General features: G+C 55.2%; 2 protein-coding genes and 5 non-coding genes across 11 annotated transcripts; 1 reads left to right on the top strand and 6 right to left on the bottom strand.

The window, feature by feature from the left end:
• The first annotated feature begins 265 nt into the window (after positions 1 to 265).
• On the top strand, positions 266 to 5,187 carry IDH3B (isocitrate dehydrogenase (NAD(+)) 3 non-catalytic subunit beta). Of its 2 annotated transcripts, none has more exons than XM_004585676.4 (12): positions 266 to 343; positions 464 to 544; positions 674 to 772; positions 871 to 991; positions 2,768 to 2,828; positions 2,905 to 3,037; positions 3,145 to 3,278; positions 3,371 to 3,473; positions 3,569 to 3,715; positions 3,921 to 4,015; positions 4,111 to 4,171; positions 5,059 to 5,187. In XM_004585676.4, exons 1-12 carry the CDS (start codon positions 308 to 310, stop codon positions 5,137 to 5,139), a joined length of 1,152 nt encoding a protein of 383 aa, XP_004585733.1. In that variant the 5' UTR covers positions 266 to 307; the 3' UTR covers positions 5,140 to 5,187. The 2 variants fall into 2 exon arrangements, with proteins under 2 accessions (XP_004585733.1, XP_004585732.1); XM_004585675.4 differs by having other exon boundaries at positions 4,792 to 5,106.
• A 2-nt stretch (positions 5,188 to 5,189) lies between these two features.
• NOP56 (NOP56 ribonucleoprotein) lies at positions 5,190 to 13,132 on the bottom strand. 4 transcript variants are annotated; one of them, XR_009247433.1, is made up of 13 exons: positions 12,870 to 13,132; positions 10,333 to 10,422; positions 9,927 to 10,041; positions 8,951 to 9,112; positions 8,598 to 8,796; positions 8,007 to 8,194; positions 7,772 to 7,923; positions 7,561 to 7,661; positions 7,054 to 7,202; positions 6,702 to 6,823; positions 6,358 to 6,495; positions 6,097 to 6,216; positions 5,512 to 5,647 (listed from the first exon to the last, which is right to left on the bottom strand). XR_009247433.1 is itself a non-coding variant. In XM_058679395.1 (12 exons), the coding sequence occupies exons 1-12, from the start codon at positions 13,011 to 13,013 to the stop codon at positions 5,276 to 5,278; spliced, it is 1,932 nt and encodes a 643-aa protein (XP_058535378.1). In that variant the 5' UTR covers positions 13,014 to 13,132; the 3' UTR covers positions 5,190 to 5,275. The 4 variants fall into 4 exon arrangements, 2 of the variants coding, with proteins under 2 accessions (XP_058535378.1, XP_004585734.1); XR_004996629.2 differs by lacking the exon at positions 12,870 to 13,132 and adding an exon at positions 10,580 to 10,696; XM_058679395.1 differs by lacking the exon at positions 6,097 to 6,216 and having other exon boundaries at positions 5,190 to 5,647.
• On the bottom strand, positions 6,574 to 6,653 carry LOC118760188 (small nucleolar RNA SNORD57). The gene has a single exon (XR_004996631.1). It is a non-coding gene; the product is annotated as a small nucleolar RNA SNORD57 (small nucleolar RNA).
• On the bottom strand, positions 6,913 to 6,983 carry LOC118760189 (small nucleolar RNA SNORD56). The gene has a single exon (XR_004996632.1). It is a non-coding gene; the product is annotated as a small nucleolar RNA SNORD56 (small nucleolar RNA).
• On the bottom strand, positions 7,414 to 7,499 carry LOC118760198 (small nucleolar RNA SNORD86). The gene has a single exon (XR_004996641.1). It is a non-coding gene; the product is annotated as a small nucleolar RNA SNORD86 (small nucleolar RNA).
• On the bottom strand, positions 8,357 to 8,497 carry LOC118760192 (small nucleolar RNA SNORA51). Its single transcript, XR_004996635.1, has one exon. It is a non-coding gene; the product is annotated as a small nucleolar RNA SNORA51 (small nucleolar RNA).
• Positions 9,203 to 9,274, bottom strand: LOC118760199 (small nucleolar RNA SNORD110). Its single transcript, XR_004996642.1, has one exon. It is a non-coding gene; the product is annotated as a small nucleolar RNA SNORD110 (small nucleolar RNA).
• Positions 13,133 to 14,122: the final 990 nt, after the last annotated feature.

Here is a 14,122-nt window from a genome sequence, read left to right as displayed (position 1 = left end):
TGGTTCCCAACCTCCTGATAAACGGGTTCTCGTCTGACAGACATGATGAGGTCACACACTCTCCCTTTAATGCTATTTTGAAAGTTCCAACATATAGTTCCAGAAAATGACGTAATACACAACATGATCAAACGTCCGAGATCTTCCCGTCAGGAAAAACACGAGGAGGAGGAGGAAAAGGAGGAGGAGGAGGAGGAGTAGCGGGCAGCGCCCACGGAGCCCAGGGCTGCGACAGAGCAAGACGCCAGCTCTGCGGGGGCACTGCGTCCTTGCGGCGTCACTTCCGGCGCGACTTCCCGCGGAGGACATGGCGGCGCTGAGCGGTGTCCGCTGGCTGACCCGAGTGAGGCTCAGGGACACGCCGGGCATGGGACGCGGGAGCAGAGGGTTTGTCCCGAGACGTGACAGAAGAGGGGTGGCCGGGAGGGGATGGTCCCAGCTCTGACCGGCGTGTCTGTCGCAGGTGCTGGTCGCCGCCCGCAGCCCTGGCGCATGGAGAAGCTTGAGTACCTCGGCAGCGGCGTGCGCTGCCTCGCCGAGCCAGGTTCGCGCCCCGGTGTGGCCTCTTGGCCGTCCACATGCCTGTCTTCCCCCTCCTCCTCTCCCAAGAGTGTCCCCACCCCACCCGGCTGTGGCTGCAGCTGCAGCTGTCCTGTCCCCTCCACTCCCGCAGGCCGACGATGTGAGGGTGGAGGGGGCCTTTCCGGTGACCATGCTGCCGGGCGATGGCGTGGGGCCTGAGCTGATGCACGCCGTCAAGGAGGTGTTCAAGGTGAAGACGCCTGGCTGGGATGATGGTGCGGGTTGGAGAGGACCCACTTGGGGGGCCAGCCGGGACCCGGAGGTGATGGAGGGACCTGTTCCTTCCAGGCTGCGGCTGTCCCAGTGGAATTCCAGGAGCATCACCTGAGCGAGGTACAGAATATGGCCTCGGAGGAGAAGCTGGAGCAGGTGCTGAGCTCCATGAAGGAGAACAAGGTGGCCATTATCGGTAGGCGTGGCGTCTGCCCCGGGGGTCCTTTGGTCCTTTAAGTTCACCTGGCATTGAAGGTGGACACTGCTTGCTTTCCCCACACTGGACACCACTGCCCCCGGGCATTTATCAGTGAGGCCCTGAGGGTCTGCTCCATCCTCCTGTCATCTTGGGAATTGTGCTACTAGAATGTCAGTGCCCCCACCCCCTTGCTTCTGTCTTCCCTTCTGCCTCCTTCATAGCCCCTTAGATTTTTTTTTTTTTTTTTTTTTTGCTTCCTTTCCCTCCCCCCTCATCTGTGCACCTTAGACATCTCAGATCCGGGATGACCTTGTTCAGCACAGCTGGAGCGGAGCAAAGGGAGTTCTCCATTGGCTTCAGCTTTTCTGCTGGGGCTCCCCCGCTCCCTGCCCCCCAGCATGCTTGTGTGCTCTGATTAGATTAGACTGCGTGACTCCATGTGCTGTCTTGACTTCTGCTCTTCCCCTGCCCAGCACCTTCTTCTTTGGATGCTGCTAGAATCCTTCTTGCTCATCCCTTGTATTAGTTTCCTGTGGCTGCCATTAAAAAATACCAGGAACCTGGTGGCTTAAAAATAGCACGTGCATTCTCTCCCAGTCCTGGAGGCTAAAATCCTGTCCTCATGGTATTGACAGGGCCACACTTCTCAAGGCTTCCAGGAAAGTCCTTCTGTCTCTTGCAGCTTCTGGTGTAGGAAGAATTAATTCCCCAGTCCCTGCTGCTGGCTTCTTATGACTTCCACCTTGGAGTCTTTGCATCTGATCCTTTGTCACTGGGCCCGTCCTAGTCTAGGATGATCTCATATAAGATTCTTCATTATGTCTACAAATACTGTTTCCAGAAAAGGTCATATTTACAGGTTTGGGGATATAGGGTTTGGACAGGTCAGATTGAAGGTGCCTGTTGGATTTGCTTCACTTTAAGCTTTGCCTGAGGTACCAGCTCCCCCAGGACATCCCCTGGGAGACCCGGGATGGGGGGGATTCCTTCCCTGTGGTATTTGCCAGGTCTTCCACACTCTAATCTTCCCCAGCACATTGCTTGCTCCTGGAAGGCTGAGAGCTGTGTGCTTTGGGGTTAGTACATCCCTATGGCTTGACAGGTAGTCGATACTCACTAAGTGCTGGTTGACAGATGTCAAATAAGTAGACGCAGAGACACCCAGAAAGGCCACAGAGCTCCTACTGTTCTCAACCTGTATGAAACAAAGGCTCTTAGGGAGAAACATGTTATCTGTGCTCCTTTTTTTCCTTTTTTTGGTAAGATTTATTTTATTTTTATTGGAAAGGCAGATTTACTGAGAAGGAGAGAAAGCGCTGGTTTGTGCCCCAACCTGAGCCAATCCAAAGCCAGCAACCAGGAATTTTTTCCAGGTTTCCCACATGAGTGTAGGGTCCCAAGGCTTTGGGCCATCTTCCACTGCTTTCCCAAGCCACAGGCAGGAAACTGGATGGGAAGCGGAACAGTCGGGATACGAACCGGTGCCCTTATAGAGTCCTGGCACATGAAAGGCGAGGATTTAGCCACTGAGCCATTGTGCCAGGCCCATGTCCTCTATTTTGGGTCATTGAGAATTCTCAACATAAAGTACATCCGGTGATGAAAAACAAGGCAGCAAGTTCCTCTGATTCACCTGCATGCCTTGCCTCTCGGCCCCAGTGGCAGCTAGAGGCACCAGTTTGGGAGTGGGAGCTGGGGGTCAGGCTTCAGCTGTGTCCCTGGGGGTGTTGGATCCCAGTGCCTCACATGCTTCCCCTGACTTGGTTTGTGCAGGAAAGATCCATACTCCGATGGAGTATAAAGGAGAACTGGCCTCCTATGATATGCGGCTGAGGTAAGTGGGAGACGGGGTATGGCCAGAGGGGTACACGGGCACCTGGCATCGAGCTGATGGCTCTGTCCTCCTCTAGGCGGAAGTTGGACTTGTTTGCCAATGTGGTCCATGTGAAGTCACTTCCTGGCTACAAGACTCGGCACAACAACCTAGACCTGGTAATCATTCGAGAACAGACAGAAGGGGAGTATAGCTCCCTGGAACATGAGGTGAGGCCCTGGGAACTAGAGAGTGCGGGGACAGAGAAAGGCGAGAGGTAGAGCTGCTCCTTGCTCTTCTTCCCATCATCACCTGCTGCTTCTCTCATGTCACCCAGAGTGCCAGGGGCGTGATTGAGTGCCTGAAGATTGTCACTCGAACCAAGTCTCAGCGCATTGCGAAGTTTGCCTTTGACTATGCCACCAAGAAGGGGCGGAACAAGGTCACAGCTGTCCACAAGGCCAACATCATGTGAGGGACATGGCTCTGCCTCAGGTGGGTATCTAGGGAGGCAGCCCCCAGTACCGTCCTGATGGATTCTTTTCCCTTTGACCCTCGAGCAGGAAGCTTGGGGATGGGCTGTTCCTGCAGTGCTGTGAGGAAGTTGCCGAACTGTACCCCAAAATCAAGTTTGAGACGATGATCATAGACAACTGCTGCATGCAGGTGAGGTCCTCTGGGTCTCCACCCACTGCCTCTGGGCTCAGGGAGTACAGCCAGTGACGTCACTGCTGCTCTTCCTGCCCACATCTCACCCCCAGCTGGTGCAGAACCCTTACCAGTTTGATGTCCTTGTGATGCCCAATCTCTATGGGAACATTATCGATAACCTGGCTGCCGGCCTGGTCGGGGGGGCTGGCGTGGTCCCTGGAGAGAGCTACAGTGCTGAGTATGCTGTGTTTGAGACGGTAAGCAAGCATGCTTGCTCTCCCAGCCTGACCATGCCATCCCCTGACCTGCCACTCCAACGCTGCTGTCTTTGATGACCTTGACTTGCCCTTCCACTGTCCCCATGCTGCTTTTCAGTGACCCTTGCCTGCCCTCCCACATAATGCTCTGTCCTGAGCTCAGCCTTTGCATACCCTCCTCCCATTCTGACCTGCCCCTCCACAGGGAGCCCGGCACCCGTTTGCCCAGGCAGTGGGCAGGAATATTGCCAACCCCACGGCCATGCTGCTGTCAGCTTCCAACATGCTGCGGCACCTCAAGTAGGTACTGGGAGGCTGAGGTGGTGGTGCTTGGGCATCCTAAGTGGGCAGCGGTCCTGGGCATGGCCTTAGTTTCGTCACGTCCCCATTGGCAGTCTCGAGCATCACTCCAGCATGATTGCAGAAGCCGTGAAGAAGGTGATCAAAGCTGGCAAGGTGAGCGGGGAGGCTGCTGGGCTCTGGGCTGTGGCCCTGCGCTGGCGAGCCATAGCAGGTGCCTCCTTTCCCTTGAGGCCCCAGAACATCTGCTGTCTCCTTCCTTTGTTCCTCTTCAGGGCTGTTCTTTACCTCCCTTTTTGGCTGTTTCATCCTCTTGCTGTACTTGGCTGCCCTGGGTTCCCATCTGCTGGTCCTTTCCTGCTCCATTCACTGACCTTTCACGGGCATCTGTAGGCAGCACCTGTGGCTGACGGGGGTGGAGTCTGAGGCAAGCCCTGGCCAGCCTCCCTTCTGCTGTGGTCCCCTTTGCTCTTGCTCTGTCTCCTTGTTTCTACCAAGTTTCACCTCATCTTGTCTGATGTGCCTCTTCCTCCCTCCCTTTCTGTTCAGTCTTCCCATTCTGCCTGGGTAGCAGCACCGCCCTCCTGGTGGCTTGGCAGAGGCTGGGACTTGGCCCTGCCCTTCCAAGCCCTTCCCCTTCCTTCCATCTTCGCTGCATCACCATCTTGTGGCCATGTCATCTCTCCTGGTCTCCATCTCCTTGGTCACATTGCCCTACCACACTTCATGGGCTGTCTTCTCTCCTTCCCCACGGCTGCTGCCGCTGGTGGTTGTAGGTGCGGACTCGAGACATGGGCGGCTACAGCACCACAACCGACTTCATCAAGTCTGTCATCGGCCATCTGCACCCCCATGGGGGCTAGAGCCCCTTAGTCCTCCCAACCTCACCGGGACCATACACCCCTTGCGTGCAGTGGACCATACTCGCCTCTGGGCAGAGCCCAGGTCGTCCTGGGGCTGGCTCCTTAGGGAACAGCGTTGCTGGTGGGGGGCTGTTAGGGATGGGGCCCAGGCCACAGGATGATGATAATTCTCACCCACAGGTTCGCACCTCTGACATGGGTGGCTATGCCACCTGCCACGACTTCACTGAGGCTGTCATTGCTGCCCTGCCCCACCCATAGGCCCTGCCCCTGGTCATGTATGGCGCTCAATAAACACATCTCTCCGTATATTGTGATTTCGTTTTTTATTGGGGTGGAGGCACAGGTTGGGAAGGGTTGCCTTGGGGGGGTGGGTACCCTCCAAGCAGTGTCCGTGCTAGTCTTCCTGGGAGGCCTTGTGGAGCTTTTTTTTTTTCTTGGTGCTGCTCTTGCTGCCAGCAGCCTCTTCAGGGCTGCTGCTACCAGGCTCCTCCTTGGAAGAGAACTTGCGCTTTTTCTTGGAAACCTTCCTGCTGCCTGCCTCCTCCACATCGTTCACCACCACCTCCTCCTGGGCTGAGGATTTCTTCCTCTTGGGAGGGCTTGCGTTGCCCTCTGTCTCTTCCACATCACTATTAACCAACTCCTCCTTGGAAAAAGATCGCTTTTTCTTGGGTTTGGAAGAGACCATTGGCTCTTCCATTCCATTCTCCTGAGGAACCTCCTGGGCCTTTTGCTTTTTCTTCTTTTTGGGTTTTTCATGTACCTCCTAAAGGGTAAGATGGGGGAGCCCAGTCTTAGGAAGATGTCACGGGTGGTGCTCACATGCACACACACCCCCATAGGAAAGTCCCAGCCATCACAGCCACAGGGCAGAAAAACTGGCCAAGTTCCCTTACAACAGCCCAGTATTTCTGGGGAAGGGTGGTTAGTTGTGCGGGTATACATCTGGACGTCCACCCAACTATTCCCCATTAGAAATTCTGGAGAAAGTATCTCAGCCCATTAATGGCCTGTAGAAAAGCCCACCATGCTGTTCAGGACAGTCCCAGAGAGGACCCTAAGCACAAACCCCCTGTGCTAGGCGAAGAGAGCCCAGGGGGTTTGGGGGGAAACGCCTCTGGCTTGGTACCTGGAGACCTCCCTGCCCCCAGCCCCACTGTGAGACACTACCGCCTCCGGACACACGCCTGAGAACAAGAGCAGAGTTTACACTACCCCCGGTTGAGGACTCCTGGGAGGCAGCCGAGGACAGAGCCCACGTGCCCAGGGGACGGGCGTGTGCTACAACCAGCTCTCTGGGCTCTTGAGCAAGTTCTCTCAGCACCTATCTCCTTCCTATAGAATCAAGAGGCAGTTTGAGAGGTTTCAGTCCACGGGCCTGGGCTCCAGACCATGGCTCCACGCGGCACATCCTTGGCTCTGCTATGGCCAGTCCTGCGACCTGGGCGGCTTTCCCGGGGTGGCCCGGCCACTGACCTCGCACTCCTCCGGGGTGCTGCTGCTGGTCTCCGGAGATGCCAGCGCCAGCGCTGCCAGGCGCTTCTTCTCCTTTTTCAGGCGTTTCTTCTCCTGCTTCTCCAGCTTGCGGGTGATCTCTGCGGCTGCCTCCTCCGCCTGGGCACAGAGAAGCACTGAGGCTGGCCGAGGACACCTGCCTCTCCCAACAAACACCCCATGGCTGCTGGCTCTACTGGATCAGGCTCATTAAATCAGTTATTTTGTTTTGCCTCCACTCCACAAGGTCAGGGTAGTAAGGTGGCTCATCATCTCCAACAGCCAGCTGCAGCCCCCACACCCCGGGTGAACCCACACACACAGACCTGAACCATGGCTTCCTTCATGACATCCAGATTCTTGCGTGGAATCTCCCCAGTCTCGTAGAAGGATAGTCGCTCCTCAACTTGTTCTCGAAGTTTCTCCCCAAATACACTTGTGGGTACCTCTGGGTGTGTGTGTGGTGAACAGGGCACATCAGCCCATGGGGTCCAACTCCCCCCAACCATAGGAGTTCCCCTCCCTCTACCCTTAGCTTCACTCAGACCCAGAGTCTCAACACTCACTAGGTGAACTGCTGTTGACGAAAAATATGACCATCATTGTAGAAGCTGCTAAAGTGGCTGTCCCCCCTCCCAGCCAAGCCCCTTCTCCTGGGGACCGCCATCCCTCCCATACCAGAGAAGCAATCGATTCGCGAGGCAATACTGCATTTGTTGGCCAGGTAGCGGGAGATGCGGCCTTTGTTCTTGGCAGCTGCACGGCCAATGAAGGTGGAGTGGAAAATAAGTCCATATTTTGGTGTGTTACCCCTTGTCTTCAGGGCTCTGGGAGAACATTCAGTGAAGAGTTGAAGATCAGCATTCACAATCCCCTTTCAGCCATGGCAGCTCCTCCCGCTTCCTCCCCTCCCGCCTGGCCTCCAGAGTGCCCCTCTAGCCGGGCTGGAGCATGGCCAACCCAGCTCCCAGAGGCAGAGGGAGGGCATCTGAGGGCTCTGACCTGGATGGACACTTGGTCCCTTTGCTGGGCCCTGGGAATCACTCAGACACCAGGACCGGCCATCACTCCCACTGCAGAGGCCTGCAGGGGTCAGGGCGCCCTAGTTGGCCATCACTGTGATCCCCCAATAAGCACTGGCACCAGAAGTGGCACCTGAGCACTGGCAGGTGCCCTCACTGGTACCTGAACAGGGCCTTTTCAGCCCCAAGGATCTGCACTGTGGATGCTGGGTACTTGGCCAGGTTGGTAAGGCTGCCAGCGTGAGCAATGAGACGTGCACCCACCTGGAGAGAGGTTTGGGGAACGGGTCAGAGTGGCTCCCTTATTGGCTGCATGATCCCGTGCACACACCTTCCAGCCCCACCCTCTCCATTTTGTGCTCTCTGGGACATACCGCTTCCCCAATGAGTGCTGATAGACTGGGGGCGACCTGGCTCATCTTGGAGCGCAGGTAAGTGTGGAGGCTCTGGCGGTACTCCGACAGCGACACCACGCGGCTGGAGAAGCTCTCGATGTTGATCAAGTCAATGGCAGAGATGTCCATGCCTGGAAACAGCAGTGTGAGCCAGCGCAGGTGCCGGGTTGTCTTAGTACTCCACTTGGGGCCGGCCGCGGGGCTCTGCACTGACCCATGGATGACCGCGAGGCATCCAGGATGGCCTTAGCTTTGGCTCCATCCATCGTTAGCTCCTCCAGTTTTTCCAGCTTGTCCTCATTCAACTCCCTTCGGTTCCCGATGAACTGGGCAAGGCGGCAGTAGGTGGCGTTGTCATTGATGATCTTCACCAGCTCCGGGAAGTGATAGCCGTACCACTCCCTGTGGAGAGTCGGTCACTGCCTGGCTCAGCTGGCACCCCTCTGAACCACACCATGGCCAGGTAGTAGAAGATGCGGCCTTTGTTCTTGGCCCGTTCCCCAATCCCCTCCACCCCTACTGTTCACCTAAAGAAAACACGCCAGACTTGATATCCCCTCAATTCTGTGTTTCCCCATTCACAATACAGACCAGGCACGGGGTACAGGGCCTGGGCTGGGGTGTATATGGGGAAGGTCTGCTCTGCCTCCTCTTCCTATACAGCCAGTGTGTAAGAACACAGCCTGTGGTAAGCACCGGGAGGCCCAGCCCTCACAGTATGACCCCCCCAGCCATGGTCAGTCCCGATCAGAATCCCCAGTGATAGGCCCAAACACCCACGGCCAGGGTGGCCTGAACTCGTTACCTGACACGCATGGAGAAAGTGTTGATGTCTTTATCCAGCTGGTCCAGAAGGCTGATAGACTGAATGATCATGTTGTCCACCCGGTTTACATTGAACTTGACTTTGGCACGAGAATAGCTGTGTCCCAGCCCCAGCTGGGCTTTACATGCTGACACATCAGTCAGACCCTTCACCAGATTATGGAAATGCAAGCGAACTCCTGGAGGGCAGATGTGTGGGCACAAAGGGCACTCAGCTGGCTCCTGTTTCCGGGGTGCCAGCCTATCAGGAAAAGACCCCCTGAAGCAGTTACCCCCATCACCCCAGGGAAGCCCTTCAGAGACGGTGAGTATTGTGGTCGGGACTGGCCTCACCTCGCAGGATCTCGGCTATGACCCCTCCAGTCTGGCAGTTGTAGCCCAGTTCCTCTTGGATAGCAGCACCGATCTTGGGGTCCCCCACTCCCAGGAGCACCTTCTTCTTCTTGGATGGCAGGTGTGTCTCCAGTAGCAGGCGGAGGTCCTCGTGAACGACGCCTCAGGACAGAGAACACAGATCCCACTAACTAGCTGCAGGGGGCCACAGGACCCCATGGCAGTCTTTTCAGCCCCTTCCCCTCCAGGCATTTGCTCAGAGACATGGAGACATCAATGGCAGTACTCAGGGGATTGACAGATTTTTTTGAGTCATCATTGCAAAGCCTGGCTCGACTCCACTATGGGAGAAACTGGACTCTGGCTGCCCAAGTGTGTAACACAGCAGACTGCTATGCCTGCAGGAAACTCTGCATGAATCCCTGCGACTGGGTTCCAGACCCGAAAATGGACGTGTGCGTCTCAAACACACCTGTGGTAAAGCTTCATCTATTAATTACACACAGTAAGCTTTGAACTAATGAACACATGGGAGAGCATTTTATAGACATGGAACAGTAGCCAAGTTACCACGGTGCTGCAATCTGCGAGTCTTCCCTTCCAATGAAGTGCCCTGCTGACAAAGGCAGCCAAAAATGGCCCCAAGGACTTGGGCCTCAGCGCCCACGTGGGAGACCAGGAAGAAGCTTGTGGCTTTGGATCAGCTCAGCTCCGGCCATATCAGCCATTTGGGGAGTGAAATCTGCCTTTCCACTAAGTTACTCACTGAAACCGTGTCAGCAAACTGGCGCATAATTCAAAGTATGTCGTATGCCAATTTACCTTCTGCGACCAACGGCGCAGAAGTACGTTTACTGCACATGTGAAATACACGTTTACCCATTTAATTTCAACATTTGCGTGTGCCAGCACACATCCGACCTAGGACACAGCGGCCGGAACCACACACTCAAACACCTGCCGGGGGCCAACTCACCTTCGGACACCGCATTTGCATTTTCCAAGGCAACCTGGGACGAAGAAAACGGATTAAAGGCCACGAGACGGACGATGTTATGGAACTTGCCCAGGTTCAGCACACACTCCTCCACCTGCGGAAGAGACGACGAATGGGTTCCCTCCCTCGCTCGAGTCCGTGGGGTGCAGTCGAGCAGCGGACGTCATTATTCCAAAAACCAGGATGGCCCGGCCCGCTTGCGGGGTTCGGCTTCTGGAGGTTCATTTTTAAGGCAATCCCAGCTCCGCTACAGGGTAAGGACGCCCCCCCCCTCCACCTTCTCCCCGCGCGGCCGGCCACGTGGGAGCGCGCGGTGCATGCCGGGGGGCGCGCGGCCGAGGGGCTGCGGTGCGTCCGGGCGAGCCGGCCCATCCCACCCACCCACCTGCGGCAGCAGCAGGCTGATCTCCTCCACTTCCTTCAGCGCCAGCAGCGCGTAGCCGACCGCGTGCTCGAACAGCACGTGCAGGAGCACCTGGAACAGGGCCGCCGGGGAGCAGACGTCAGCACAACCCCCACGTTCGCCCAGCACCCCCACTCCCAGGCAAGCCCGAGCTCCGGGCCTGGGCTGAAATTCGAATCTCGGCCCAGACAACGACGTCCCGGAGGCCCGGACCCCCACCACTCCTCACCATGGCGCCCGCTCCTCGCCCGGCTCGCAATGCGGCTAGCGCGCTCTGGCGCGCAGAACCGGGCTCCCGAGGCCACGCCTCCCGCCACGTCGGCCAATCAGAGGTCGGGGAAGGCACCATTTTAGCGACTTCGTAGGGGCAGTCTCCTGAGGTGGTATCGGCCGGAGCGCGGGCTTGCCGGTCTTTTCCGGTCTCGGCGGTTGCCTGGGACGCGCGCTAGGAGGTGAGGCCTTTGCAGGCCGCGGAACTGCGTGGACGCAGTTTTTTCGGGTGGTAGCCCTGTGTCCCATATTTTCTGAATATAAGGGGTGGGCGACGAAGCGCAGTGACGCAGGGGCTAGAGACTCAGCGTGGGCGAGTCCGTGGCCGAGCGGCTTCCCGCCGCGTGGGTCCTCGTGGGTTCCTGGCCCCTCCGTGCGCCCCACGCCCCTGGGGACCCCAGGCCCCGCCGCCCACTCGCGGACCACCCTCCGAGGCTCTCCGGGACGTTTCGGGGCTTGGCGCAGGCCACGCGGGGAACATGGCTTCTGGCAGCTTCACTTTGAAAAAGGGTTATGGTCAGGCAGTAATGGAGAGAAAGGGCCAAGGCCCGTCTTGCGGGGTCGGTCCCTTGTTCTCTGCTGCCTGGGCCAGGGCAGCTCTGGCAGGCCACGTGTTGCTCACGGCCTGTGTGGGCGCTGCTTCCGAGTCCCGCCTTTGGGGCGCTCTAGCGACTGTTTGAAACACCTTTTGCTTTAAGTGAGGAGTTAAAAAGTCCAAACCTGTTTATGTCCGGGTGGTAGTTCAGTTACGGCATTTAACAAAGTGTAATATTAAGTACTGACCCTAAGATACCAGTTTTTCAATTACTTCGTAATTTCCAAAAAGTGCTAACTTGCTGAAGTTACAGGTGCTTATCCACTAAGAAGTCAGGTGTCTAAACATTTAAAAATATATGTATATTTGGTGCTGGTGTAGCATGGTGGGTAGCAAAGCTGCTAATTGGCAAGCTGCCATCCCACATGGCATCTGCTCTGAAAGCCCTCTGATCCAGCTCCCTGCTGCAGTGTCTGGGACGGCAGTGGGAGAAGGCCCAAATGTGGCAGGCCTGAGTGGAGTTCTGGCTCCTGGTTTCAGCTTGCTGCCCCAGCTGCAGTGCTTGCAGCCCTTTAAGGAGTGAACCAGCAGACAGAAAATTTTCTGTTTGTCTCTGTATAACCTCCTTATTGCAAATAAATTTAAAAAGTAGGAAAGAGTGTCACACTGTAAGATATACATATGTAGGGCCCTGTGCGATAGCGTAATGGCTAAAGTCCTCGCCTTGAATGCACCGGGATCCCATATGGGTGCAGGTTCTGATCCCAGTGGCCCTGCTTCTCATCCAGCTCCCTGCTTGTGGCTGGGAAAGCAGTCTAGGACAGCCCAAGGCTTTGGGACCCTGCACTCATACAGGAGATCCAGAAGAGGCTCCTGGCTTCGGATCAGGCTCAGCTCCAGCTGTGTGGCTGTTTGGGGAGTGAATCATCTGACGGAAGATCTTCCTCTCTGTATATCTGCTTTTCCAGTAAAAATAAATGCATCTTTTAAAAAAAGACATACAGGGCTTGGCGGCATGGCCTAGTGGCTAAGGTCCTCGCCTTGATCCCATATGGCCGCTGGTTCTAATCCCGGCAGCTCCACTTCCTCTCTATCCCTCCTCCTCTCAGTATATCTGACTTTGTAATAAAAATAAAATAAATCTTAAAAAAAAAATACATATATATACATGAACACACATAAAAGTACATACATATGGGGTTGGCACTGTGGCATAACACATAAAGCTACTACCTTTATTATATATAAACATTATCCCATGTTTGTGCCAGTTGGAGTCCCTGCTGTTCCACTTTCAATCCAGCTCCCTGCCCAAGTCCTTGGGCCCCTGTACCCACGTGGTAGACCTGGATGCTCTTGGCTCCTGGCTTCTGACTGGCTCAGTTCTGGACATTGTGACCATTTGAGGAGTGAACCAATGGGTGGAAGATCTCTGTGTCTCCCTCTATGTAACAATGCCTTTCAAATAAATAGGGTCTTTTTAAAAAAAACGCATATGTACAGGTAACTTTCTTATGTACACACATAAAGTATATAAAAACCTGGGAGTCACCGTGAGCCAAAAGATAGCCACAGTCAGACTTGGGTGGGTTGGAGTCCTCAGCTTCCACAGGTGCTGTGCAATAATGGAGTGTGCAGCATTCCTTCAGCTTTCTCAGCTTACTCAAATTCCTACCCTAACACCAGTGATCCCGGTCCTCTGGGCGGTTTCTACCAGTGTGTGATGTGCTAGATCCTTCCCTCCTTGATTGTCAGCCTCACTGTTCCTGCCTAGGTCAGATTCTCCCCACTGGAGTGGGCACAGTCTTTGGTGTCTCTGTCTCCATTTTCCTCTACCTGCCAGAATCCATTCCGTCATTCTAAGGCAGACTATCCACTCAGGTTCAGTTGATGCCCACAGTGGCCTGGAGGAGTGGGAAGATAATGGACCACGTGTGGGAGTGACCTCCTAAGATGGCCACACATGATCCAGGCTCTGTGTTTTCCCCCACCTCCCTAGTCTGGGTCTATGATTGGATTAAACCAATAGAAGGTGATTCTGTGCTGGTTCCACGCTCTGATGGTAACAGTAGGTGATTTGTTGATCAAGTGTTGAAACCCGGGGAAGATGGCTGCAGTGTGTACATTTTTTGCTGTTGATCAGCATCTCTGATCTTTCTGGCTTTAATGGAGTTGAAATCCTCTCCTCCCCAGCTCTTCAAAACAGCAGTGGGGTTTATGAGAACACGTTAACACGTAGAGCCTGGTTGCCATGGAGAGGGGACAGCGTGTTCTTTCCAGGCTGGCGTGACCCTGATGGCAGGCATCCTTGTGTGTGCATTAGGCCTGGAGGAGTCATTTTAACCTGCACTTTGTGGACAGGAAGATCAGAGCCGCGGTGGGGGTGGGAGGGAGTGCAGTGGGGGAAGGGAGCAGAGAGATGAGTCTGAAGCAGCATCTCTTATTTTCTGAGCGCAATGAAACAGTTGAGTTCAGTTGACCTGTGTATTATCAGACATTGTTTCTTATGAAGCAGCTTCCTGTCATGAATAAATTACCTGACCCAGGCTACTTAAAAAGAATGTATTGAGCTCAGTTTTGGAGGGTCCCAATAGCAGAGGGAGATGATAGAGTGTGGGGTCACATCTTGAGCCAGAAAACAGGTGGAGGTGAGTAGGGTGAGGTCTACTCTGAGAGCAGGAGTCTTGGGAGATCTACTAGGTGTGGCTGGAAATGACCTTGGCCCCCAGTAACCTAAGGATCTCCCACCGGGACCCACCTCTTTATGATCCACTGCCTCCCACCAGCCGGGGGACCAAGCTTCCTAGGTAAGAACCTTTCAGGATAAAGAGGACACAAATAGTTAAAAATCAAGGCACAGATGAGGAATTGCTTATTAACTCCCAGTGTTCAGGAAGCCACAGAGATCAATCAGTTGTTACATTCGTTGAAGAATTATGTGGAACGCAGCTTAGTAGCCTAATGGAT

This window comes from Ochotona princeps, chromosome 22 (genome assembly GCF_030435755.1).
Source record: "Ochotona princeps isolate mOchPri1 chromosome 22, mOchPri1.hap1, whole genome shotgun sequence".
Classification (NCBI taxonomy): Eukaryota; Metazoa; Chordata; class Mammalia; order Lagomorpha; family Ochotonidae; genus Ochotona; species Ochotona princeps.
The sequence above is the reverse complement of the archived record's forward strand: the minus strand, read 5'-3'. Positions and strand labels throughout refer to the sequence as shown.